Source organism: Pogona vitticeps, chromosome 13, assembly GCF_051106095.1.
Source record: "Pogona vitticeps strain Pit_001003342236 chromosome 13, PviZW2.1, whole genome shotgun sequence".
Taxonomy (NCBI): Eukaryota; Metazoa; Chordata; class Lepidosauria; order Squamata; family Agamidae; genus Pogona; species Pogona vitticeps.
In genome coordinates this window covers 15,372,428-15,399,832 of record NC_135795.1, presented here as the reverse complement: position 1 = coordinate 15,399,832, position 27,405 = coordinate 15,372,428, and the positions used below count along the sequence as shown (strand labels likewise).

Genomic DNA, 27,405 nt, shown 5'->3' with positions numbered 1-27,405 from the left:
GGTATATAAGACATGTTATAGGAAGCTAATTAGTGATTTTCAAAAAAATCAGCAGTGAAACCACACCTATCTTGAGGTCTCTTTAATTTTTAGAGCAAGAAGTAATTAAAGAACCACATCAAAAAGTATAACAAAATTATTTTACCCTGAGCAGAAGTAATTTATTTCCCTGTCTCTAGTTCTTCCTAAATGTCTACCCCAGTTAACATGGAGCTATAGATATATCAACATATACATTCTGCAATGTTTTCTTTCACTGCTCTGTCTTGCTTTGCCTCTATTCCCGACTGGCAAATTCTGTAGCACACAATAACTGTTTACAATATGTGGCAAAGTCAGCACGAAGTGTTAGCACAGTTCTTGCTAGAATAGCAAGTATGCGTGGGGGGGGGTTCGTCCCCTCCCTCCCGTCACCTTCTTTTTGCTGATATAGTGAGGCATTTTCAAAATATCACCTGCATACCTTAGCCTACTGTAACCACAACAAGGTTGTAAGCTTTGTCAGGGTATCAGCTTTAAAATATAACAACTCATCATCTTCTCAAAATAGTCTTCACATACAAACAAGTGCTGGTAGACAGGCATGATGTGATGTGAGCAAAATGCATAGAAAGCAGAAGGCAAGCTTAGCCAATGATTTTGTTATCTTGTATTGCTAATCAAGTGGACTCTTCACATTTTGAATGCTGAATATTTATTTTAAATAGTTCAACCCCGCCTTTCTCCTTAAAAAAATGAGGCAGCATCTCAGTATCCTTTTCCAAACTCAAAAACTCAGAATTTTTGCAAACATCAGAAAGGCAACTGTGACACACAGTGTATTGATCATCTTGCTTGAAAATCTCTGGTGGCTGATTGAAAAGTCCATCACGTTTCTCAGGCCACTTTTCCTGCGTGCAGAAGGTCAGCTGATGACCTTCAGAATCTATGATACCACGTTATTTCTGCCTTTGGTGCAGAAACAGTGGGTGCCGTAGAATCACGAAGGGTATCAAGTGGGCCAGGAGGGGCATCTTCCCGTTCTGGTTCTGTTTGTGGTGCTTGCTCTTCAGGTAATGTTCCACAATTATGCTCCCAACCTTGGATGACTTGGTGAAAAAGTACTGGATAAAAACTTTCCAAGCAAGGGCAGACTTCCAGAGGGGCACAGTTTCTCTGATGATTCCATATTCTTCTCGCAATGCTCCTCAAATGATGAGGAGGTAACTTCTTTTTCAGGTACAGTGGTGCCTCGCTTAACGAGGATAATCCATTCCAGCAAAATCGCTGTAGAGCGAAACCCTCATTAAGCGAAAATAAAAAACCCATTGAAATGCATTGAAAACCCGTTCAATGCGTCCCAATGCGCTGAAAACTCACTGTACAGTGAAGATTCTCCATAGGGGCGGCCATTTTTGGTGTCTGTATAGCAAGGAATCCGTCCAAAAACACAGTGGGGACCCATTTTACACAGCAGGCGGCCATTTTGAAGCCACCGATCAGCTGTTTTAAAATCGTCATAATGCGAAGAATCGGTTCCCGAAGCAGGGAACCGATCATCGCAAAGCGAATTTTTCCCATTAAAACATTGTTTTGCGATTGCAAAACAGTCATTGTATAGTGGTTTCGTTGTTTAACGAAGCAATCGTTAAGCGAGGCACCACTATAATCTGTGGTTTCAGCACAGTAGAAGAGGACCAGCTTGTTACAATGATAATGGACCCAACCTGGGATCCAGGTCTGATCTCTTAGAGGCTGGCTATGGTGTTGGAAATAAACAAAATTTCCAAACTTGCCATACTGGTTGATAAAAGCCAGTCCCAGGAAAAAGATCAAGGCTGAATGGTATTCCTTTCAGTTCATGGTGCGCAGAGGAAGTTTGACTGAAGGAGAGCCAAGCAGCGCTCGCCTCGCTTTGGTCTCTGGCTTTCGGCGGAGAGTAGGAACGGTTTCAAAGTTCGTTCAATTTCTCAGCCAAAGTAGACAAAATTATAAGCAATGTCCAGGGAATCTTTGCCTTTCTGTCTGTCTTTCTGTGTCAGCCCCTGTAGCGCTGGATATTCTTCAAAAGTTGTGATGCCGCCGTGTGAATGTGGTTGTTCTCTAAGTGAGACTGGAGTGTGATCAAGCTGTTTCTCATCGGCACAGTGAAAACATTAAGGTCACCCAAATGATTTTCCCAACAGATTCTACTGTGTACAATACATCTGTTTGGGCTGTTCTTTTTTCTTCTTTTCACATGTAAAAGGCCTTCACTGCACTCTGGAAGATCCATGCAAATCAGAATGTACCCAAACAGAAGATAAGGCGTTTCTGAGGCTCCTAACCATAACTTCCTGACAGCCTGCTGAGAAAGCAGTGGCAAAGTATTGTTTCCCCCCCCCCCCCTAAACTGTCATGGGATAGAGCCTGTGAGCAAGACATGGCCTTACGTTTAAGCTCCAGGTTGGAGAGAAGCAACTGAAAATGCAGGCGCTTGTCTGGCCTGCTACCTCCGGGCGTGCAAGAGAGAGGCCGCGTGGTGCCATGGCTTACAGAAAGAAAGGGGGCTTGTGTGATGGTCCAGATGAAGCTGGACTACAACTCCCATCATCCAGAGCAGAGATGACCAATAGTACATTTTAAAGACATGCCTGCTAGGAGAAAGTGGGGGGGGGGGGTGGAGGAGCAAAACAAACAGGCAAGCAAGTTGGCTCAGATTAAGTGAACACCTTGGGCCCGGCAAAGGTAAAAATTCCCCTTGACATTTAGTCCAGTCATGTCCGACTCTAGGGCGCAGTGCTCATCCCCGTCTCCAAGCCGTAGAGCCAGTGTTTGTCCGTAGACCGTTTCTGTGGTCACGTGGCCAGCGCGACTAGACATGGAACGCCGTGACCTTCCCACCGTGGGAGGTCCCTATTTATCTACTTGCATTTTTACATGCTTTCGAACCGCTAGATTGGCAGGAGCTGGGACAAGCGACAGGAGCTCCCTCCATTGCGTGGATTCGATCTTACGACTCCTGGTCTTCTGACCTTGCAGCCCAGAGGCTTCTGCGGTTTAACCCTCAGCGCCACCACGTCCCTCTCCAAATGCCCAGTGCCCCTCTCCAAAGGTCTCATTTCCAATTCACCGTTGCATCCAAACAGCTCTGTGGAACCTTAAGAGTGCAAACCCTAGCGGGGAGGGGACACACACCAAAGAATCAACAAAGGACTGAAAACCTACCGGACACGAGGCAGCTGTCCAGTCTTTACTGAACTGTACACGCCAGGGGTTCCCAAACATGAGTCCTCACACATTTTTAGACTACAGCTCTCGGAAGCCCTAGCCAAGGCAGCCAACTGGCTTAGGGCATTTCTGCTTCACTTCAGACAAGAGCTGGGGAAAGCTGTCTTTTGGGGGGATAGTGTTCCCCAAATCCCACAGCCAGCGTGGTTACTAGGCAGATTCCGCAGTCCAATGACCTAACTTTTCCCAGCTTTGCTAGGAAGCCCCGTTGGCTGCTCGAGGATTATCCTCGCCTTCCACAGACCCAACGTGGGAATTTGGTTTTCAGTAAGCAGGAAGCAGAAGGACGGTGACTTATACAAATGGACTTGGATTAATCAGACTTCCAACAACAAACCTCTCTGCCTCGCAGGGGGTCAGCCGTCGCTTCCTGCCTTTGAAGGCCTAAAAGGCCTAAAGCTAGAAAAAGAGACAAAACCAACATGGCCTCTTATGGACGTGTCTCTACGTTGATAGGCAAGAAGGCAGGAGCATCTTCTGATATGGCTATATATGGCAGGAGACTTAAAAAAGACAAAGGAGAAAAAAAGTTTCACTTCCCAAACTCGCACAGTCTATTTTTAAACCAGTGGTTTGAGAACTGTTTTTGGAGATTTGGGGGGGGGGGCGGTACACAGAACCACAAGTCATTTTCTTTGGAGAGTAGGGGGGGGCAGCAAGAGACGGAGAGAAAATCTCCCACTGGTTGCAGCAAGGTCAGTTTTCTAACATGCATTACTTTTCAGCGCATTCTGGAGAACGTTAACTCACCCCCACCGTTCTGAATTATGGATTTAATTTGCAGGATGCCGGAGAGGCTAAGGATTGGTGGTTGTTCCCGTTACCTAAAAGGCAACCATCGAGACCCGATCTACAGCTTTAGAGCAAACGCATGACACAGTCTTCCCGTTGCTATAACACTTTTCAGAATGCAGGGTGGGGCAGAAGAGAAAAGAGGAGGGAATCGTATCAGAGAGGAGGGAGGCAGAGATATAAATCTTCATCCGTCAAAGAAGGGTAGGTGACCAATTAACCTATCACACGCCGGGGCCTTGCTGTGTATGCTGAAACATCTGATCACCACCTTGGCGCTAAAAAAATACCAGGTCCAAGAAAGGAGGAACCTGGTGTCCGTTCTCAGAGCATGGACCCCAGCTCTGAAGAGACGGCAAATCGAACAGGAGAAAAGGCAAAAGGCCGGACCTTCAGGCAGAGAGAATCTGGTGAAGAGATCCATCTTTTAAAAAGCATTCAGAGAAGGCCAAGGTTAATATGACTCCCCTCTCTGAACTTCAATGGCCCAATTCAGAATTTCAGCACCGGTCACTGGCCGTCAGGAAATCAGCTGGCATCCATCTCTGCCCATTGTCCACAGAACTCAAAAATGCACCATAGTACAGTGGTGCCTCGCAAGACGATTGCCTCGTGGGACGATTAATCCACAAGACGATTCGTTTTTGTGATCGCTGTTGCGCTTCGCAAGATGATGGTTTCCTATGGACGATTTTCGCAAGCCGACAATTTTCCCCACTGGAACGCATTAAATAGATTTCGATGCATTCCAATGGGGAACCGCGTTTCACAAGATGATGTTTCCTATGGACGATTTTCGCAAGACAGCGATTTTTCCATTGGAATGCATTAAATAGATTTCAATGCATTCCAATGGGGAACCACGTTTCGCAAGACGACGATTTCGCAAGACGGCGTTTTTCACGGAATGAATTAACATCGTCTTGCAAGGCACCACTGTATACCTGTCTTAAGGCAAAAACCTTTAACTTCATTCTTATTATGACCACAGGCCAGCTATGTCAGATACACAAAACTAAAATGTAATAACAAATCATACAGTATTTGCAGGAGAGAAAACTGTGGAGGAAGGAGGAGAGGAATAATGTACTATTCGAGCGTGTTTCAGAAATTGTTTCACTGCCTGTCTGGAATAGTCTATTATTTGTATCGTTATATAATGTATGCTTAATTTATTGTACACCACCCAGAGTAGCAATTTGCTAGATGGGCGGTATATAAAACGAATGACTGAATGACTGAATGACTGAATAATATTTACAAGCAATATGCAGCAGATTAAAATTCAAATTGCAGTCAAGCGTAAATTTCTAATCTGATCGCTGCAGTGATTTAATCATCGGTTTTCTTATTATACAAGCTACTACACAGAATTTTGCAACCTTAGCTGTAATTTCACTTGAGGAATCAGAGGGGAGACGTGAAATATATCAGCTCTACCTGGATAATGTTTTAAAATTGGAGAAATAGGTAGATTGTGTCTTAAGGCACTACAGTACATGTTGTGTTCTATGTGGCACCATTGCAGCTTAGTGTGAAAACAACACTCTGCATTCATGACAGCCTCCCAAGGTAGGTGAGAATGATCATCCCCACATTCAGGGAGGGCTCTGAAGCAGAGAGAGAGAGAAAGACTTCCTGAATAGCTCATTTAAACAGGGAACTTCCTATATTTCTCTTTGCTACGTTACTCCGGTTCTTTACGGGTCAGCTATTCAAAATTTGGGGAACAGCATCAGAAGTCTGAGAGAGCTCAGATGGCCTTCAAAAATACCTCAAGAGCCACATGGAGGACGGCATTCTAATAATAATAATAATAATTTAATTACAATTATAATTAAATTTATGATAATTGAATTTAATTAAATAATAAATGTTTGTGTGTGTATAAATAAATAATTTAAATAAATTTAATTATTATAAATTTAATTATAATTGTAATTACAGTGGTGCCCTGCATAGTGACGGTAATCCATTCTGAAAAAATTGTCACTATACGGATTTGTCGCTATGTGGGGCAAAAAAGCCCATAGAAACGCATTCAAACACGTTTAATGAGATCCTATGGGGGAAAAACTCACCTTTAAGCAAAAATCCTCATTCTGGCCACCATTTTCGCTGCCCAGTAAGCGAGGAAAGGGCGTGAAAACACTGTGGGCAGCCATTTTATTTACCCGGCGGCCATTTTGGAACCACCGATCAGCTGTTTTTAAAACATCGTTATGCGATAATCGGTAAGTGAACGCTTACTGATCATCGCAAAGCGATGTTTTGCCATCTAAAACATCGCTATGCGATCGCAAAAACCTCATCGCTATGCGGATTCATCGTTAAATGAATCGCTCGTTATGCAGGGCACCACTCTGTATGTGTGTGTGTGTGTGTCTGTGTGTGTATATTCGATTAAATAGATTTCAATGCATTCTAATGGGGAAACCGCATTTCGCAAGACAGCGTTTTTCACAGAATTATGGAATATAAACATTCCATAATTTTAATTATAAATCATTTAGAGAACCTGCTGGGCAGAAATGCCTAAATGCCTAAATAAATAAACAAATAAATAAGAAGTCAAAGATGTGGGGGAGGGGAGGACAGGATAAGCTGGCACCAATGTCCTGGAGAGTGCCTTAGCCCTCCATTGTGGGCTACTCCCCATGCCCTCTTTGGCCTCGGTCTTTGCACAGACCTTAGAGAACCAGTCAATGTCCTGCCAACCCAGGCGCCCAACCCTGATTCCGAAAGCAGAGTCTGTTCCGCTTGCAGTGCCAGGTTCAGCTCTGCCAGCGCTCAGGCAGAGAGCCTTGGCAGGCAGACCTTCGGGCCCGCACGGCTCCCTGGTGGTGCTGCTGATGCTGCTGCCCGTCTCCTGCTGCAACCAGCAGCCTGGCCCCTTCCACCCACCCCTGCCACAGCTGCCGCTGCTGCTGGTGTGCACCCCCCCCCGGCGCCCAGGCTCTTCCTCTGCCTTCATTTCCTCACCCCTCGAGCGAAGGATTACCACGGCTCTGCAGCCGAGGCCCTTTTATGGTAGAAAAATGAAAACTGCCTGCCCAGCAGGGAAGGGGGGGGCGCGAGAGGGGAGAGCCGGCAGATGGAAACCTGCCATTTGTTGTGGCTTTGGCAAGACGTCAGCCGGAGGAGCACGTATTTTGGAGGGGTGAGCACCACATAGGCATTGCTGAGGAAAAGGGGGAAGAGAGTGCAATGGGGGGGGGGAGGAGGAAATCAAGGCTTCACGGACTGATCGCTATCTGCTAACGGCCAGAAGATCCTAGCTGGCAAATGCGACAAACATTTGTAAGCGATGATGGGCTGAGGGCCTTCTCTGGTGGCATCAGCCTCGTCCCCAGAATTCCCTTCTAATATGACCCAGGGAAAGAAGAGCCCGGCTTGCAAACGGTCCGCATTTGAGGCCTTTAGAACATGGCCGAGGAGGCTGCAATCAGGACACACAAAAAATCCAGTAGAAATGCATTGCCACCATCATCCTCATAGTGCCATCAGAGCTACAAAAAGCAGCAATATTAGAAACAGCATATATACTACTTAGGTTTTTGGTTAAAACTTGCATCTGTTCTATAATACTAATCAATGTTTTTATAATGTTGATTCTCTGTGCCTGGTATTTTTAACAACAACAGAACTCCAGAGCTGGAAGTGACTTTCTGGATCATCGAGGCAAGGCGGCAAAGTGGGGGAATCAAACTCCCAACCTCTCGCTCCGCAGCCAGAGACCTCCACCACGGCTGGTGAATCCCTCCACTGGTTTCCTGCCCAGCGGGGGCCTTGTGCCAAAAGGAGAGGCAGCGATGATGACGGATCTTGCTGATAAGGAGGGGTCCTTCGAGGGACCCTTTTGCTCAAAGCGAGAGAAGGCTTCGAGGATGCAACTCCTGTTTAGGGCAATACGGCAGGGAAAGCAACAGGAGCAAACGGGCACAAAGCAAGCTTCTCTGACTCACTGTCGTTCAGACGTGTGGGACTACAAGCCCTATCATCCCCCAGCTTCCCTGGCCAAAAGCGGGCTTGAGGCAAGGCAGAATGGGAATGATAAAGGACCAGAGGGGCAACGTAAAGATTAGTCCACGGGAAGGTTTTGACTCTTTGTCGGAAGAATAAGACCGGCATAAAATCCTTCCTTCCACCTCCACTGCCCGGAAGAGGGTTAAAGATGTAGGACACGCGGCCCTCTGGCCAGACATCGAAACCACTGAAATCCCCAGCATTGGTGGGCTTATCCCGCCTGAGATGATTCCACTTACATTTCTACTGAAATTAAATTAAAAAGTGATGCCATGCTGGCTATCAACAAGACGGATGCCCTACCCATCAAGTCCACTTTCTTCCCCACTCCCAGGGAAAGGTTTTTCCTCCCCTGTAAAAGGTCAGTTCCAGAAGAAAGGGTAAGAAGGAATGCAGGCCGAGCTGCCAAGCAAGAAAATCAAGGCAGTTTCCACCTCTGTCTGCTAGCCAAACATTCCAGGAGATGGCAAAAAAAAATCTCACCCTGAAAAACACAAACAAGCCTTCATGGAAACAAGCTGATAAGAAGACCTTGCCTGCTCTTTTAAAATGTGTATTCTGCCCTATCAGCATAACGCTCAGGCCCGGAAAGGGCAGGCTGATTACTGGGCACTCAAAAATGCGTTGCCACAGAGGGGAAGCGAAAGAATCAGCAAACTCCTCAAATAAGGAATTGCAACCGCAGAACTGAGCAACTATATTGTGCTTAGAGACGGAGGGCCAGGGCCAAATTTGGCCAAAAAAGGGAGGAAGACTGCCAATGGACAGCCTCCTTCTCTCTTGCGACACTGCCGAAGTCCTTCACCACAAAGAACATAGGAGGCAAGTCATGTTTTGAGAACGTGGCTGACTGGCCTGCCCTTATCCAAGATTCCCCAGGGTGTATCAACATACATGCAATAACAAAGAGAAAACGTGGTAAACCGTGGACGTTCGTGGTTCAGACTTCACAGGGGCAGGGAATCTATTCCAAGTTTTAGCCTGGATTTGACAGAAGCCGAGTTTAGCTGGCTGGATAGCTCGGTGGTTTAGGCATCTGGTTGGGAGTTCGATTCCCCCACGGAGCCTCCTGGGAAAAGAGACAGCCTTGGTAGCCTTGGGCCAGCTGCTCCGTCCCAAGGTTGCCCTACAAGAAGGGAGCGGTGAACCACCTCTGAGGACTCTCTGCCTGGGAAACCCTGAAAAGGGTTGCCATAAGTCAGAACTGACTTGAAGGCACACTATTATAGTTGTTGCTACTGTTGTTACACCGAAAGTTCAGACTAAATCCCACAGCAGCTTCACTGCCAGTACAGTACAAAATCGTAAGGCACCCGCCTCCGCTAGCCCACCCTAAGGCTAACAGGAGGGACAGACTGTCAGCCAAAGCCCACAACCCTCAGCTAGATGGAACAACGGACTGGCTCAGCAAAAGGCAACCTCAAGCATTCAAGTATGTGAGCAAGAAGTTAAAGCCACATTGTTTTACCAAGCCTTTTCTTTGCAAACTAATCTGTGAGTTTGGGCCATGAGCGGCTGGTCTTTGGCTTGCCTTGGTATTTTAATTGCACTATGATTTAAATAGACAATATCGATTTAGATCCCCCTTGGGGAAACTAGATCTATAATGAGGGTAGTCGTCTGTTTCTAGTGGCAGCAGAAAGATTGCACAGAAAGCTTCGAAGGAGATGAGTATCCAGCCAGCATTCTCTTGTGGTGGCGGCGGTGGGGGCACACAATTGGGGCATTTGGGCCTTCTTCCTGGTGGGGAACAGATAGAATATCTCCGGCATTTGAACGCAGTGAGAAAACAGTAAGTACAAGAGACCCTGCCTTAAGCATGTGTGGCTTAGGTTAGGTAAAGGTAAAGGTTCCCCTTGACATTTAGTCCAGTCATGTCCAACTCTAGAGCACAGTGCTCATCGCCATCTCCAAGCTGTACAGCCAGCGTTTGTCCGTAGACAGTTTCTGTGGTCATGTGGCCAGCGCAACTAGACATGGAACGCTGTGACCTTCCCACCGAGGTGGTACCTATTTACCTACTCACATTTTTACATGCTTTCGAACGGCTAGGTTGGCAGGAGCTGGGACAAGCGACGGGAGCTTACTCCGTTGTGTGGATTCGATCTTACGACGGCTGGTCTTCTGACCTTGCAGCCCAGAGGCTTCTGCGGTTTAGCCTGCAGTGCCACCACCTCCCTGCAACTAACCTAAGTGGCTTAGCTTAGGTGGATGCTATTGTGGAGGCATTTTATACAGCGACGTGGACGTCTGCAGGCGAAACAGCAGCCCACACCCCCAACCTGCTTCCTGATCTTTTATTATACCAGATAACTGGCATGCATAAATGGCATTAAGCATGCAGACAAGGAGAGAAACTCTGCATCCCACTTAAGAGACTAGGCTCTTTTAAAAACAGAAAAGAAGGTGAGATTTATAATGTCTGATTAGGTTATATCTGCAAGGGGGCTGGCAGAAGTAGGTACTCCAACCTCTGTTGTTTTAAGCACCCATATTTCCACCCTGCCTCTCCTTCTTCTTCTTCCTCCTCCTCCTCCTCCTCTTCTTCCTCTTCCTCCCAGGTGCCCAAAGAGATCCTGGGCTTGCTTTCAAAAACAAAGCATTACCATGGAAACTGCAGCTTTCACCTTCCCACCCTTCCAGCTGGGTGGAAGCACCACAGTGCCCCTGTGACGAGACTGCAAAGGAGAATGCAAGGCCTCGGCTTGCCCATAACATATGAAGAAGGTTTCTACGACGTCGTCGACATAGAAACTGCAAGTGTCAGCAAGTCCGGCTGTCTTCTTAGGTACATACTCACACACACGGCCAATGCGAGCCACGTGCCAGCAAGGGAAAAGCACAGTGCACAGCCAATCACCTGCCATCATCTGTTCAGATGGAGGAACTAAGGCAGAGGGGGAAAAGGCTTCTAATTTTACCAAGAGCTAGAGGAAGGGGGCAGCTTTTGAGGAAGGATTTGGGGGGTGGGGGGAGGAAGACGTAAAAAATTCTTTGAAAACACAATCCACCCACTTCTATGTTCAGTTTCCAACACTGGATAAGTAGATCTCATTGTTTCTCTCCTCCCCCCACAAGCAAGCGTAAAGGTAGCCTTTACCTTTCATTCATCCCTGGCACGTTCTCAAACAGCGCATTCTTAGAAACACTGTACCGCCCCTTTCTGCCCCAGTTGGGGGTTCAACGTTAAGACAAAAAAAAACCAAGGACAAGAATATCTAATAAAAATAATAATCTTGCCATTTCCAACATGAAGACCTATTTTTTTTAACCAAAAAGCAAAAGCAACAGCCAGCCAACAGCCAGAAAAAGACACCCCACTTACAGAAAAAAACGATCTACATTCAAATCACAAAGTATTGAAGGGTAACAGTGAAAGTATTAGATGGATCTCTCTTAGAAGCAAATTCAAATTTGGGGTGCAGCTGAATTTGGTCTATAAATATTAGAGTACAATGAATAACACAACAAAAATTAATGATAAGAAACTTCACCACAACAGAGTGTGCTCTTCCAGCATAAATCAGGAATGTTCAGGTTAGCTATCATGGCCTGGCAGATCAATGCATTCTGAATCTATCCAGAGTGGAAGGGTATCAAATAGAGATGGGCACGAATCACCACGTTGGTGGTTCATTTTTCATTCAAACAGGTCCTTGGCACCTCCCAGCTCTGAACACCTGTCCCAACAAAAAACAAACCAGCATGAACCACCAAAACAGCAGTTCAGGCCCATCTCTATTATCAAATAAGAGAAAGATGTCATCAGAACATATCACAGACTAAACACTGTACAGTAAAAGTGCTGACACATACATGCGGCCACCGACACAAAAGCTACTTCTGCTCACAGCCGAAGAAACGCCACGGTTTCACTACAGTTCTTAAGATTTGTGACCGGGGATTGAAAAATCTCAGTCTCGCTTCTGTTGTGTTTCTCTGAAAACCACATGCACCGCCAGCTTCTCTTTTTATACACAAAATTTGCAAGACTGTGTTCTTTCTTCCTGTGTGGAAATTCTTATGCATTCCCCCCAAGTTCGTATTCCCTCCCTTGAGTAGTGGATTTGCACATAATGTACAATCATATGCTTTTAAGCCATACAGTTTTAAAATATATATATATGATTTTGTGTGTTTTATTCCTCAGGGAAGAGGGAGACCCACTATGAACCATGTAAATACACAGCCCTCTTTAAGACAAGGCGCATGTTGACTAATCGGGTTTCAAGAGGTGCAAAACTGATACAGTGGTGCCTCGCATAGCAATCACTCTGCTTAGCGAAGAAATCGCTTTGCGATGGACTTTTTGCCATCGCAAAAGCGATCGCTTTGCGATGGTCCCTATGGGGAAATTTTGCTTTGCAATGATCGCAGGGAAGCGATCATTGCAAAGCACCTATTTTCAGCCAGCTGATTGGCGGTTTCAAAATGGCCACCAGGTAAACAAAATGGCCACCCGCTGTGTTTAGGGATGGATTCCTCGCTTTAGAGGCACCGAAAATGGCGGCGCTATGGAGGATCTTCGCTTAAAGGTGAGTTTCTAGCCCATAGGAACACATTAATCAGGTTTTAATGCATTTCTATGGGCTTTTTAAGATCGCTTAGCGATGTTATCACTTAGCAGTGACTTTTTCTGCACGGATTAACATCGCTAAGCGAGGCACCACTGTACTTTGAAATCTTGACTCCCAACTAAATTCTTCTCCTTCCCTGTTTGCTATTAACGCTGGCTTGTTATTCAGCAACCAGCCATTAGATCTACTGATATGACATCTGAAGGAAACAAGCTGGCACGACCCAGTTCTCTGACTCCCAAAAGCTATTCCTGTACAGTGAGGCTCAGTGAACAGTGGACCCTTCAAGGCTGCGCGTGACCTGTTTGCATGTGATGAATTAAGCTTTTAACATTCCCTTGACCCAGGAACTAATGGCGTTTTAATGGTAGTCTTGGCTGTATCTCTAAGGGTTCTTTCAGACATGATGAAATTTGGCTCAGAAAGACAAGCTATCAGAAAGTTGCCTGGGGGCCCAGTTTGTAAGATTGGAGAAGCATTTGCTGTTTGAGGAGTGGAGAGCGACTGATCAACAGCTCCATTTTCACCTCCAGGAAGGCATCTGTGGAGCCGTCCATCTTCTGCATTCTCTCGCTTTCCCTGGATTGTTATCTTGTGAATTCTGCAGGACCACTTCCCTCTATCCCTTTATATCTGCCTTTATAGGACTCCAGATGCCTACCCTTTTTTGCTACATACCATGCAGCCACAAGGTGAACCGTCTAGCACGACTTGAAAAGATACACTGTAAACACACTAATAGGGATCCAATACATCCGTATACATGACCCAAACACAACAAACGTGCCACCTCCACATATTGCTGAAGTGCACGCTCCCTGCAAGCCTGGCCACCACAGCCACCGGCCACCAAGGACTGCCGTGAGCTACAAACCCACAACATCTGGATGATAGCACTTGCCATTGTGCTTGGGTTACGTGTATACTTCCTCTCCCCTTCATGGCTTAGAAATACATGGATATACAGCTCGGAAGGAATTTTGTTTGGTCAGCTAAAGATAACAGAAAACGTAGTCACAAAGCAAAGGACGGCTCCTGTAGTGAATTAGTATCACTATGTTTTTTTATCTAGATAATACATATGAATGCAAGCGTATCTGCTATCTCATGAGAAGCTCTTAACTTCCTTATCTCCCTTGGAAATCCTTGGAATTCCAGGGCCCGAGAGACCTGGAGAAACATTATTCCTCCTGGCTCCAAAACTGAATGATGGCCGCTTGGCCTGTAGGATGTGTTAGGCACCATACTGGACCAGAACCAAACCAGCCCGGGGTTCAAATCCCCAATAAAAGTCAGTGTTGTTCTCTCTCCAGATTAAACGGGATAATTCTTTAGCGGAAAGATGGGATTATAAAATGTGACATAAAACTAAACAAACGGCTTTAAAAGACTTTGCTCACTGCGATAATTCTGTGGATTCCGTTTCATTTTTAAGGAGAGGATCCATATGTTAAGAAGAGAGAGAGTGAGTGCGCACAAGATTTTGACTGTGGACAAACCAACAATGCCATCTAGTGGTTCTCTCCTGCGTCCTGAAGCTCTAACTACCAAATCTCCTACTGTTGAAGTAATATCTATTGCGAGGAGAGAGGACAGAGCTGTTGAAATGCTGACTGGACAGAAAACCTTTCCTGAGTTGGTCTCCCCCTGCGCTCGTGGCCAAATTAACAGGCTTTTGTGCATCATCACAAATGAAAAAAATCACTTGACAGTCGCAAAGTGGGGCTTTATACTATATATTTATGGCAAGCACTTAGCATGAGGCTCAAAATTTAAAGGGTTTTTTTTTTTGCACTGCACCCTTTACAAAGCCTAGCGGGCAGAGAGGGACTACCAGGCCCATAATCCTTTGTGGTGCCCTGAAACGTAGCCCCTCTCAGCCATTTCCTTCTTCAAGGGCAAATGGTGGTTGCTCCAGAACCCTACCAAGGCCCAGGTATGAATGATGAAAACCTCCCTGTGCAGTCAAGAGGTTTGGACTGCAGATCCCAGAATGCTGGCATTGGGGGAGGGGGGATCCCTAGTGAATCCTGGAGGCTGCAGTGCAAGAAACCCAAAGTCCCATGACTAGCAAAAAGGACTCTTCCTCAAAACCTATCAAATGATGTGCATTAAGCGGCCACTGAGTTTGGCTTTGCTGACACGTCGGGTACCTCGACAAGCATCCATTCATCCTCTTCAAGTGAGTTGTACAAGGAAAACGTTCTCATAACTCTTCGTGTAAAGCTCAGTAAAAGACGCACACAGAGCTCCAACCCAACAAGAGGCTGCTTGCCCCGAAACACACCTATAGGCAACCTTCTCTTTTGAGGCCTCCAGCCGTCTCTAGCCCAGAGAGAGGCAAAACAATTTGTCTGTTATTAATATTCTTCTATCAATGCATTCAGCAGCAAACTGCCTGTACCGTCGCATCACCAGTTCCTCAAAAAGTGAAAGACATCCACTCCCTACCTTCCTGCACCGAGGGTTAGGACAGCTGAACCGCTTCACTTCCTTGTCCAGTAACGCTGGGAAGTTGCAGAAGGGACACCTGTGAACCAAGAAAGAATCACGGTGAGGGCCCCTTTGTCTTGGTTCTCAAATAAGCAACATAGACCGCATGTTATGGTGTAACAACAACAACAACAACAACAACAACAACAACAACAACAACAATAATAATAATTGTGTGCCATCAAGTCAATAGGGTGACCCTTTGGGTTTTTTTTAAGTGGTTTCCCCTTCCCTTCCTCTAGGGGGAGCCCCGGGACTGTGCAGCTGGCCCAAGGCCACCCAGGCTGGCTCCACTCAAAGTGGGGAATCCAACTCGCAGCCCCTGGCTCCTCAATCAGATGCCTGAACCATTGAGCTATCCAGCCAACCAGGCTACGTTACAGTGCAATGGAAGAGAAAAATAATAATCAAGGAAGCTATTATGGCCTGATGGTTACCGAATGCCTGAATCAACAACTGAGACCATGGCTAATTCCTTCATGTCCCATATATGGGCTTGCTATAGATACCTGGGCTGGTCACTGTGGGAAGCTGGATGCTGGACTAAGCTTGCCTCTGGCCGGATCCATTTAAATACAGTGGTGCCTCGCACAACGAGTGCCTCACACAACGATGAATTCACATAACGATGTCTTTTTCTGATCAATTTGCTGCCTCACACAGCGATGTTTCCTATGGGGGATTTTCACATAACGATGTCCCTTTTCCCTCATTTAAAAGTGTCTTAAACTGTTAGGAAACTGTTTTGAGTGCTTGGCATCGATAGTCCAGCTTGTGAAAGGTATGCAAACTTAATTTGGTGTTGTTCTGAGTCTTCGTTCATTTTTGCTGATTTTTTTATTTTTCCTCATTGAAATGCCATTGAAATGACATCGGAATGCCATTGAAATGTATTGAGTCGGCTTGAATACATTCCAATATAGGAAACATTGTTTCACTCAACGATGTTTCCTATGGGGATTTTCACTGAACGATGGCAATCCATTCCAATTGGAACGGATTAACCGGTTTTCAATGCATTCCTATGGGAAATGGTGCTTCACAGAACGATGTTTTCACACAACGTTGATTTTTTTGGAACCAATTAACATCGTTGTGTGAGGCACCACTGTAATTGGAAGTTAAGGGAATACAGAAGCTACACCTAACTCAACATGTCCTTTTCCCCATTTCTGGTGGACATTTCCACGACTCTTGATTTAGAATCAAGCTGAAAGGGGGAGATCCTGGGATAAGGGTACAGTGGTGCTCTGCATAGCGACGTTAATCCATTCCGGATTAATCGTCGCTATCCGGAAACATCGCTAAACGGAACTAAAAACTCCACAGGAATGCATTAAACTTTGTTTAATGCGTTCCTATGGGGCCCAAACTCACCGGTCAGCAAAGATCCTCCATAGCGCCACCATTTTCGCCGCCTCAGTAAGCGAGGGCAGCGCGCGAAAATGCTTGCAGCGGCCATTTTGGGCACCCGGCGGCCATTTTGGAACCGGCGATCAGCTGTTCTAAAAACATCGCAATGCGAAGATTGGTAAGCGAAACGCTTACCGATCATCGCAATGCAATGTTTGCCCATTCAGAACATTGCAATGCGATCGTATTAGCGATCCCAAAAAATAGATCACTATGCGGATTCGTCGTTAAACGGTGCACTCGTTATGCGAGGCACCACTGTACTTTACTTTTTGACACTGATGAGGTATTATTGATTTGCTTCTGAAAGAGGAGGATTTTCCCTGCACTGGAGGGTTTTAAACAGAGGCTGGGTGGCCATCTGCGAGGGCTGTTTCAGCTGCAGTCACCATTGTGAAATTTAGCCGTTCCAAACTGGCTCAGAACCACTAACGCTACCGCCACCACTCAGGTTTTCGAAGAAACGGCTCTCCTGACCTGACTAGCTCATCCGCGCAGGCCGCAGCCACCTCTTCCTCTGCTTTCCGCTCGTAGTATTTACATAGGATGTTTTCAGGAAGGACTTTCTCCAGCTCGCTCGTCGGAAACGAGCAGGTGCAGCTCCCTTCCATGCAGCTGAGCTCCGACTACACACAGAGGGAGACGTGGGAAGAAAGAAGAGGGACATAAATGACATCAAGCTTGACCTTTTTTTAAAAAAATAGATGGCAGTACCTCCTGATATTCGAAAGGGGTGCTTTGCATTGCTCAGCTGATCTTCACCAACACCCCATAGACACAAGGGTTTTGACAGACCTCCATGGGGGGGAGAAATGGTGAAGTGAGACCCCCCCCCAGACATCCCCCCCCAAGGAAGCGCAAGGCTGACAACCCCGGTAAGAATTCCTGTTCACCTGGCCCTATACAAACACTCCATACCAGCGATATGGGGCACGAAGCCCCTCCAGTTATTGCTGGACTACACCTCCCATCATTCCCAACTCGCGGCTATGGCAACTAGGACTGAGGGAAGTTGCAGTTCGGCAACACCGGCTCTACACCGAGCGTATGGGATCCCGTTTCAGCTGGAGGTGCGAATTAAATTGCAGAGATGTTTTCGGGAACCATATATCAAGGGTGGGCACAGCTAAAGGTAAAAAGGATAAAGCTACAAATATCCACATATATTAGGGAGAAGCTCTTACTGTCTAAAAAGAGGCACACTGGATTCTGAGTAGAGGGGGAAAACTGTACAGAAGCTGAGAAACCACCTGGTGATGGCGACATTTGGATTCCCCAAATATGAGCTGGGCCTCCCTACTGCTGCATCAGAATATTTCCACTTAAACACAAACACACACACACACTGATGCCACACCACCACAAAGGCAACCTTTAGACACACACAAAGCTTAGATTAATTGAAGGATTGCCGTAGAGAGTTAATAGGAACCCCCATTGGATAACTGCAACGTAAGTACAAGTGATGAACGAGCACTGGCCCCATATGCATACTATAATATCCAGGCAGAAATTTTTTAAAAAGTAAACCAAAGCTTCCCTTACCTTTCCGGAGCCAAAGACAGCCTCCTGAGCATACTTTATTAGGCACTCTTTGCAAAACAAGTGTCCGTCGGCACACTGCGTGAGTTCTTCGAACGCAAACTCCCCGTAGCAACAGCGGCATTCGATCATCTGACCGTCCTGCAACCCAAGTCCCTACAGATTAGTTCCCTCTTCAAGGGCTGCAAAGGCCACCCTTCCTCCTGCCCAGGATACCCCCTGCCCAAAACATAATCCTGGGGATGGGGAGGGGGGGGAAATCCATGCGACTCAGGCCACTACAGGGTCAGAGCCCGTGGACTCCACTTTGAAGATGGACGTGTATAGGAAGAAGACCCATCCGTACATCCTCCTCCGCCGCAGTAGCTGCGCTATTCAGATTCGACCCTGCCTCCAACTGCATATCTCTTGTTCTGTGCTGTGAACGCAGGCTGCATTTCAACTCGCACGTAAAAACAGGAGGAGCTAGGAAAGACCTGGCTTCGGTCTTTAGAGGAGTGGTTCTCAACCAAGAGGACACCGAAAAACATGTCAGTGGGACAGGGTTTTCCCCAGGATGGATAAATATCAATAATTTTTTAAAAAATCAACTTGATTTAAATCACGACTTAAAAACAAAAATCAATCTTTAAATGTTAATTTAAATTGTAAAAAAAAAAAAAAATCCAACTAAAAAAAATTAAACCATGATTTAAGTCAATTTAAATCAAATCCACCTTGGGGGGATTTCCCAACAATGATTAAGGATGAGCTGTCCTCAATCCCCTGATCTTCCTGCAGACGGACAAACGGGAAAATTAACAACTCTCCAAACGGAACTATTATTTTAGTTCCTTCGAGCTTATTCCCAGCAATACTACTGAAACTTTTATATCCTTAAAATTTCCTGAGAGTAATAAAGGTAGTAACGGAAATATCTTTGAACAAGGAACATTGTAGGTTGATACGTATCCTTCTCAGAAAAATGTGGTGCTTTTGCATCTATGATGATAAGAGTGATGGGAAGGGCAAGAAACTCAAAAGGCTCAGAACTACATTTGTAGAGAAGATGCATCGAGTCACCTTATATAGGCTCGTGTGCATTTGACACCGACCCGTCTTACCAAAGGAGGTGCACAAAGCAGCCAAAAGTCCTGACAGCTCCATTAACGTGACACAGCCTGGAGGAAATACAGTACAGTGTTTTTCCCCAATGTGTGGATTACAACCCCCATCATTCATTATCACGGGCTGTGTTGGGAATGGTAACTCAAAACATCTGGAGGGCTCTGAGCTGCCTACCACTGGCTATTAAAGAATAGCTTGACAGGTTTATGCAAAAAAGTGGATCAAGCTGCCTCTGCTACTCTTATCAGTGTTTCCAGCATATATCTGAAGGGCTACTTACTTTTTGATACTGTTCTTCATTCATCTGCAGGGCAAGGAGGAAGTCTGCATGCTGACAAGAGAGACAACACACGGGCAAGGCCGTTAAACATTGAGCCTCCAGTCTGCACCAGACAGAGAGCATTCCACACATTTCTTGATTTAAACTATTTTTACCCCGCCTTTCTCCTTAAAAAGACCCACGTTTGGTGAGCGACTACGGCTCTCATGGCATAACGGCTAGCAGAGGACTTCCTGTTGTTGAACCTCTTTTTGAAGAATCTCCAATATAAGTCCAAAGCTAATCTAAAGACGTTTTCCAACCCATGCGATGCTATGACCCCTTACCACAGAGGTGTATATGTGGCCTTCCAGAGGCTGTTGTTGGCTACAACACCCATCAGGCCTAGAGACTACAAGGAGGGAACATGGGAGTGGCCATCTAACATACCTGGAAGGCCACGGGATGCCCACCTTTTATCTAGTCTGGCTCCCAACTTTGGGTAACCCAAATGTCCTTGCACTACAATTCCCAGAGACCTTCACCCCTCGCTGTGCTGGCCAGGATTTCTCGAAATTGTAGTCCAAGAACATATTGGGTTAACCAAGGTTGAGAACCACCGATCAAGAACACTACAGAAGCCTCTGACCGACACACCCAGCAAACTCATACACTTATTCTCACACGTGTTTTGAAAAGTGCCACCCACACTTTGTGGTAGAAAATACTTCAATATACATTTAAAAAGTACATTCACCAAGACTGAGCCTGGGGAGGATGCACTGCTGGGTATTAGCATGGATCTCTTTTCCCTGAGAAGGAAGAGAGATCCATGCTTCTTAACACCCACACCCAAACCCACCATCTGGGTCCAAGACCTTGCTCACCTCGGCCATTTCTTTAATCTTCTGTTCGTAAAACTCCCGTTCCAGCTGAACGGCTGGGAGGAGAGAGAGGGGATCATAGCTCCTGCAGTGTCGCCGCTTGTTCTCCAAGAAGAACATGCGCTTTTCAATTTTCATATCACCTGAAACACAGTTTGAAAGAAGGGCAGATGCTCAGCTAAAAAAATTAAACAAAACCAAAAGGACTATTAACAGGGAGAAAAACAGGAGAGCGACGGCTCCGCATAAAGTACTTCTCCTTGCAAATCCAAGTCCCATTTTCATTTAACACCATGGTTACTTGTCTTCTTGTCCATAAAGCTTCAGGATGTGAGGGTAAATACGTGACTCTCGTTTTACAAGTTGGGGGACAACTGAAGGTTGAACCCCTTGAAAGAAAACCACACTCCCTCCTTCTCTCCAAGATATAAAAACCAGAGTCCTGTAGCTAAGAGAAACTGTTCTGCTAAGAGACGGGAATCAAGATTTGAAACAAGGAGAACTGAATTCTATCAGAAGCATTGCTTCTGATCAGCGGAAATCCTAGAAACCTGCTCTCAAACCAAACAGCAGCCATGGCACAAACAGCAAACACTTACCTTGTTCGAATTTGAAGTCTATGTAAGAATACTGGTTCATCTCTTTCCTTCGTTTTCGCTTGCCACTGGTTTCAGGAGACAGCTCCTGCCATTTTTTGATGGCATCGGAGAAGGCCTAAAGAAAGAAAGCGAATACGGGTACATGAATGCAGGCAGACACTTCGCAGCCGTTTGCACGTGGAGAGGCGAAGATTAGATCTCGTTCTAGGTGCTCCCCTCCCGGCCTGGTTATAATGCCTGTTTCAAATCCAAACTCAGAGAGACCTTGGCACACAACGGTGTATGTACAGAACGCAAAGTTTTATGTGTAGGGGGAAGGGAGGGTACATGTCTCTAATAATAACTAGCAGAATTGATCAGAATGACATTGAACCCAAGCACTCAAAACTACAAAGTAGTCTCCGTCACTATTTAGGCTGGAATGCCCCTTTCTCCAGTAAAGCCAGCATGGACCAGTGAGAAATCCAGTCCAAGCGTAACTCAGCTGTTTGACAGAGAAAAGTTCCACATGCCTTAAAGCTGTCTCCAAACCTATAAAACCTGGAAACCGGGCAAAAAATGTCTTTGAGAATGAAGTGTATCTCTTGTCTTTCTGCCACAAAACGGCAATCAAGATGACGAGTAAAATCCAAATAAAAAAAGCAATGAAAACATAAAAACAGACTAATAGAGGTCTGAGGATGCATAGTAGTAAGGGTGAAAAAAAAACAGATTAGAAACGCAATTTAAATACTCCAATGGCAAAACACACAACCAAGCAGAATGCCTTTGGCAACAATCCAGGTTAGATGCCAAAAGCAGTTCTGCAAAAAAAAAAGTGATATTTAGTAAAATCTTATTCAGTTTGTAACTACAGAGGGGTATATCCTAGGGAATGATTTCTTCCCTTAGACTGTAAAGTTTCTAACCTACGCAAAAGGAAGCACCTTTACTGGTGGGATAGGGGAGGGAATTTTTAATTAATTTGTGTTGGGTTATTTTTTTCCCAAAGCAAGAAGTCCAGGAACCTTTCGTGTGATTGCATAGTGTCCTTTGAGTTCGTGGAGGGCCCATTTGATGTCCTGGCTGCTCAGCATCTTGAAGTCTGCCATGAGGAGGTCGGCCGCTTGGATGAAACAACGTTGATCAAGTGGGTCCAGTTTGGAGAGATCAAAGTAGTCTACTTTAGGCACCTACAAAAAGAAAGGCCGGAGGAAGAAGCAAATCAATATATTGCTGACCACTTATCACATTAATGAAAGGCATTCAAGGTAGCATACAAGATCCTACTCCTCCTCATTATTTTCTAAACAATCCTAACATACAGATTGATTGACCCAAAAGGATCGCCCTGGTCTGAATATTTATTTATTCACATTTCTCTGTGCCTTTCTCTCCATTAAGCAGCTCAAGGCAGCTCACAAGTTATTAAAACACAACCACCAACCCCTTCTCAAAATTGCCTATTCTGTCTATTCTGGTCCAAAAGGTACCCATTAAGAAGCTCTGAAATACCTCCCCACACATCCACAGTGAAAGCTCAGCCTAGTCCAGGACAGCCTTGGTAATTTCAGCTTCCGCCTCTGCACTATGGGGATAATATTACTAGTCTAGTTTACAGGACCATCATAAAGATTAGTTTGAGACAGAGATGAGTACAAACTGATGGTTTGGCAGTTCATGCTGGTTCATTTACTGGCCATATAGCCAATAAGCCCTGCCTCCTCCAGCAGGCGCCTACGAAGAGGCAATGCCTGGAGGAGGCGGGGCAGGGAAGCCAAGCCGCTGCCTCTGATTGGGTGCCCACTAGAGGAGGCAGGGCTTTGAAGCACCAAAAACCAATGAACTGCACAAATACTCAATTCATGCCATCTCTGGTTAAAGCGCGTACATGCAGTGCTTTGAACACCCCAGGGGGGAAAAAACTACACATAACTAGATTTCTGCTCAATAAAAGGAACGTAAATTGTTTTTAAAATCGCCATCTTTTCATAAATCTCTTAACTGTACTCATTTTCATCAACGCAGAAAAAAGGAGTATGAATTTTTAAAAGACAAAATTAGCCCTAATAAATATTGCTCTGTAGCTAGACGATGCATATCTAAGAATTTCCAACATGCCTTTGTCTCATCTTGGCTGGACAGCAAGCTGCTATTGGGATTTAACACCACTCTGCCTTCCTTCTTTGGATAATCTGGGTTTTCCAGAAGAAAATTACAGAGTCTGCAAAGCAAAGGAACAGAGGCACTTACTTGGAAAGGGGAATCTTTCACACAGATTTTTTCCTGCAACGTTTCACAACCTTCCCTTAACAGACAGATAGGGCTTGAATGCTCCGGGGTAGCAGCAGATGAAAAAGAATTAAGAGAAACTGGCCCGCAACAGGGAAGGAAGGAGAAGAGTCAGGCCATGGATAAAGAGCTCGTGGCATTAAAAAAAAAAAAAAAAAAAAAAAAAAGGAGAGAAGAATGGAACAAGGTGTAGCAAGAGGTGGCAAGTCGGACTACAGTATGAGCAACTTCTAACTTTTCCATGGATTCAAGGACAAGGAGCTGGACTCAATGGGATAAGGGCCCTCCAGAATTATTTGTAAGATTGATTGATTGATTGATTGATTGATTGATTGATTGATTGATTGATTGATTGATTGATTGATTGATTTCTACCCCACCTTTCTTTTTTTAAAAGGGGCCTAAGGTGGCTCACACCATTAAAAGACAATATTTAAAGCTAGAAACAATGTGCATACAAATATTAAAAAGGAACAAATACCATTCTGATCAATGGTAAACAAAAACAATAATAAAGATACATTCGAAGCAGCAAGGCATAACAATCCATTTAAAAATCCCACTCAGGCAGCCAGTCACTGAGGGAAGGCTTGCCTGAAGAGAAAGCTCTTCGCCTGCTGGCAGAAGGACAGCAAAGATGGGGCCAGGCTGGCCTCCAGTGGGAGGGAGTTCCAGAGTCTGGGAGCAGCCACCGAGAAGGCCCTCGCCTGTGTCCCCACCAAATGCCCCTGTGAGGGTGGCAGGAACAAGAGGAAGGCCTCTCCTGATGATCTCAACAGTCGAGCAGGCTCATAAAGGGTCTAAACTACAAATTACAGATCGTCCCAGAATTTGGGGGGCTGTTGTCTGAAAGAGAGCATTTTCCAAGCTTTTTATCACTCAACTAAAAAAGTCTTAGCCAATCCATTTGTAAGCAGGCTAGCTAAACAAAACTCAAAGGCAATCCTATGATACTGGCATCCAGACATACCCATATTAGAGAAAAACAAAGTTTACAGCCAAAAAAACAAAGGTTACAGCCATACATTTTGGTCAGTCAAACATTTTTAATTATTTTCTTGCCAATCTGTCCTGTTCCCATTTGAAACATGGTTCCTCACCTGCAGTTAACAGTTTCTTCAAACTATTTCAACAGGATTCAAAGATGCTGGAAAATCTTTGCATTTGGGCAATGCAAAGTGTTAACATTCCGCAGTTCTGGAAGATGGTTGTAAGAACATTCAACATTTCTAGATCGCTGTACGGAAATTCCTTTTCTTAACCTGTACCTGTCCTTGTGGCACCAATGAAAATGAAAGAATCTTTTGTGCCTTGCTTTTTGACATTTTAAGGATTCCCCTTACATAGCCTCTCTCTCCTTTTTTAAAGTAATCTGCCATGTAGATTATTTTGAGTTTATTCTTGTCAGAACAAAGGTTGTTTTATTGTAAGAAATGAGGCAATGCTTCCACGTAGGAAAATTAAGGAGTCCAAATATTATCTAGACAAATATTCTGATATGTGCTAGAATACTGTATTATACAGTAATTCTTTTTTTACTATACATCAGTACTGTTCTGTATACATGACATGTATTAGATGCACGCATTATTCCACCTTCATCTCTAACTTGTTATTTTCTGTGCATTTATAGTTGTTTTGTCAAATGCAGTACAGTAGACTAGACTGATCATCATTAACAGGTTTACGCCGCAAAAGCATCCATGCTTACATGTTTAAGTCACAGCAGTTTTTGCTCTGTATAAGTTCCTCAATATACTCTCTTGTTGCATCTGGAAACCTCGCTTCCTAAATAGAGGAGGAAGACACATTTCACTTTGGCTGACAGGCAGTTCAAGAGAAGCTTCACACTCAGCAAACAAAAAGCACACAGAAAGAATATTTGGATCCAAGTAAGATAACGGCTATAAATGCATCGGGTCCCAATGCAATGTTTTATACACTGGGCACACAAAACCAACCCTTGGAATAAGTAAGAAACATTTAATAGGCTTTATTCTGAGAACACTGCAATTCACCTTTACCAGACAAGCTGAAAGTCTACTTCTACGTTTAAAATATTTCTAAACTATCTTTTCATCACAGCTTCCCACCGCAGAATGAAAAGGACATTGACATTTTTCAAACAAAATGCAAACAGTAGAAAGTGAGGTGCTAACTTTGCATTGCAGGGCTCGGGTTAGATCAGGACAGGCAAAATGCAGCCTTTCCCAAAGCTGTTCCTCACCAATGTTTAAACAGTGCACGTCCAGGTCTTCACCACACTTATGGTAGGTAGTTCACTAGCTTAGGCTGATCTATAAATCAATCAACCTGATCACTTGGCAGGAAGGATATCCAGTGAGCTGGGAGGAGGAGGCAATGATTCAACAATCATCCAGCTCTTTAACTGAGCAAAGGGGTAGGTATCCTCATGAGAATGACTTCTCTAGGGCTCTCTGTGAAACATGTCATAGAGAAGCACCCCTTTAAACCACATCTTTCTCACTTGGAGGCAAACCCCTGGCCAAACCTGTCACAAGAGAGAGCATCCACTTTCAACACCTGTAATGCAGCCTTGCCAACAAGAGTCAGACGTTACTAGTACTGAGAACGTGCAAAAATGTGAAGTTTACTTCCATGAAGGCAGGAAGTTCAAAACCACTGTAGTAAGGTGTGATTTATACAAGATGCAACTTTTCATCTACACAAACTTTCCTTGTGGCCCAGTCTAGTTTAAACACACTTGCTGAGGGCTGGCCCGTCTGAGTGCTGGTTTAGGCAGGCCCATCATACATTTAACACACATTCAGAGGGCATCCTCTCTTAAGTAATTTGCCATAGCCTGTGATTGTCCTGGCCTCCAGATCTTGCATTTAGCGTGCTTTGTTTTGTGATTGGACTTGCTATGCAAATCTGACGACTAAAGCAAGAATCCCATTGTGCAGGCTAAATCAGAGGGAACACACCTTCCCCTTCACTTCTGATTTGGCGTTGAAATCACATACGGATGGGGCAATATGTGGACAGGATCCTTCCCAATCCTCCTTCCCACTGTGCCACAATACTCATGCAAGAGATAGGAATACCACCACATTTCATTCCCCAGTATTGTTTTACCTCCCTTTGCAGCAAAATTGCTCCCTCTCTTCGTTAAGGCATTGCTTTTTTTAAATCAGGGATGTCCACAAAGCAACACACTCACTGTTTCTCTGACGAGCAGAGCAATGAAGTCTTTGTCCACCTGAACAGCACCTTGTTTGGGAATCTCGCTGGAGCCGGAATCCAGAGAGCCCTGGACTGGAAAAGCCGGGCCAGCCTGTTCGTTTATTGCTGCTTGCGGGCCTCCCTTTTCCTCCGGTGGGTGAGCCAGCTGAGGGGAAGCCGGCCCTGGGATTCCATCCTGCTGTGGTTCGGGCCTGGGAAAGGCAGGGCCCGGGATCTCCTCTTGATACACCCTCGGCAGCGGCCCAAGGTCCTGCCTAGGAGCAAGGAGGTCAAGCACCACACGGATCTCCTCCTCCGTCGGCTGGAAGTAAGGGTGCTCTCGATGAGCGTCCTCCTCCACGCACTGGACGGAGCCGCCGAGGTTTGGCACTAGCTGCGGCTGCAGTTCCCGATCCCTCCGGGGTGGCTCCTCCGGATCAGCCACCAGGACCACCTCCTCCAGATTAATCACTTCCTTTTCGCCGCCGGGCCTTGCCTCTGGCGTCCGACCCGCGCTGGGGCCAGGCTCCGAAACAGTTCCACCAAGCTCTCTCGGCTCAGGGGAGTCGGGCAGCTCCAAAACCTCTTCCTCCCTTTCGTTCCTGCCCCGGGCCACACCGCTCGCCTTCGGGCCGTTCCGGCGAGCGCCGGGTCGCCTCGGAGAGGGAGGGGTCCTCGCCTTCTGCCTCTCGGGGGGCCCGGTGGCTGCCACGTCGCCTTGGGATCCCCCCTCCCCTGACTTGCTGGCGCTTTGCCAGGGGGCAGCCGGCCGGATCACGTTGGGGCGCAGCAGCTTCTTCGAGGCAGGCTTTGGAGAAAAAAAAAGAGGGAAAGGGCCATTAGAGGATGATGACCGTGTGGGACGTTGCCTGAATTGCCAAGTCACAGCATTGGTGCCAGCGAGCTCAACTCCTAGCAGGATTCTTTGCTAGGCTGACCTGGAGATTTCTGGCATTTCCTCAATGTCCCCCCCACCCCGCATCTGAGTGTTAACTGGGCCTGACCCT

The 27,405-nt window shown here is 45.7% G+C and overlaps 1 protein-coding gene across 5 annotated transcripts in view; it reads right to left on the bottom strand.

The window, feature by feature from the left end:
* Positions 1-27,405, bottom strand: part of RNF216 (ring finger protein 216) — an 83,374-nt gene that overhangs the window by 43,284 nt on the left and 12,685 nt on the right. For all 5 annotated transcript variants that reach the window (XM_072982840.2, XM_078381263.1, XM_072982839.2 and 2 more), the window contains 10 exons: positions 26,397-27,206; positions 24,924-25,000; positions 23,042-23,144; positions 21,949-22,113; positions 20,942-21,056; positions 20,346-20,485; positions 19,480-19,530; positions 18,096-18,233; positions 17,028-17,176; positions 15,096-15,174 (listed from right to left, as the gene is read on the bottom strand). In XM_072982840.2, the coding sequence (XP_072838941.2) occupies positions 15,096-15,174; positions 17,028-17,176; positions 18,096-18,233; positions 19,480-19,530; positions 20,346-20,485; positions 20,942-21,056; positions 21,949-22,113; positions 23,042-23,144; positions 24,924-25,000; positions 26,397-27,206 (1,827 nt within the window). The remainder of the gene's footprint in view (positions 1-15,095; positions 15,175-17,027; positions 17,177-18,095; positions 18,234-19,479; positions 19,531-20,345; positions 20,486-20,941; positions 21,057-21,948; positions 22,114-23,041; positions 23,145-24,923; positions 25,001-26,396; positions 27,207-27,405) is intronic.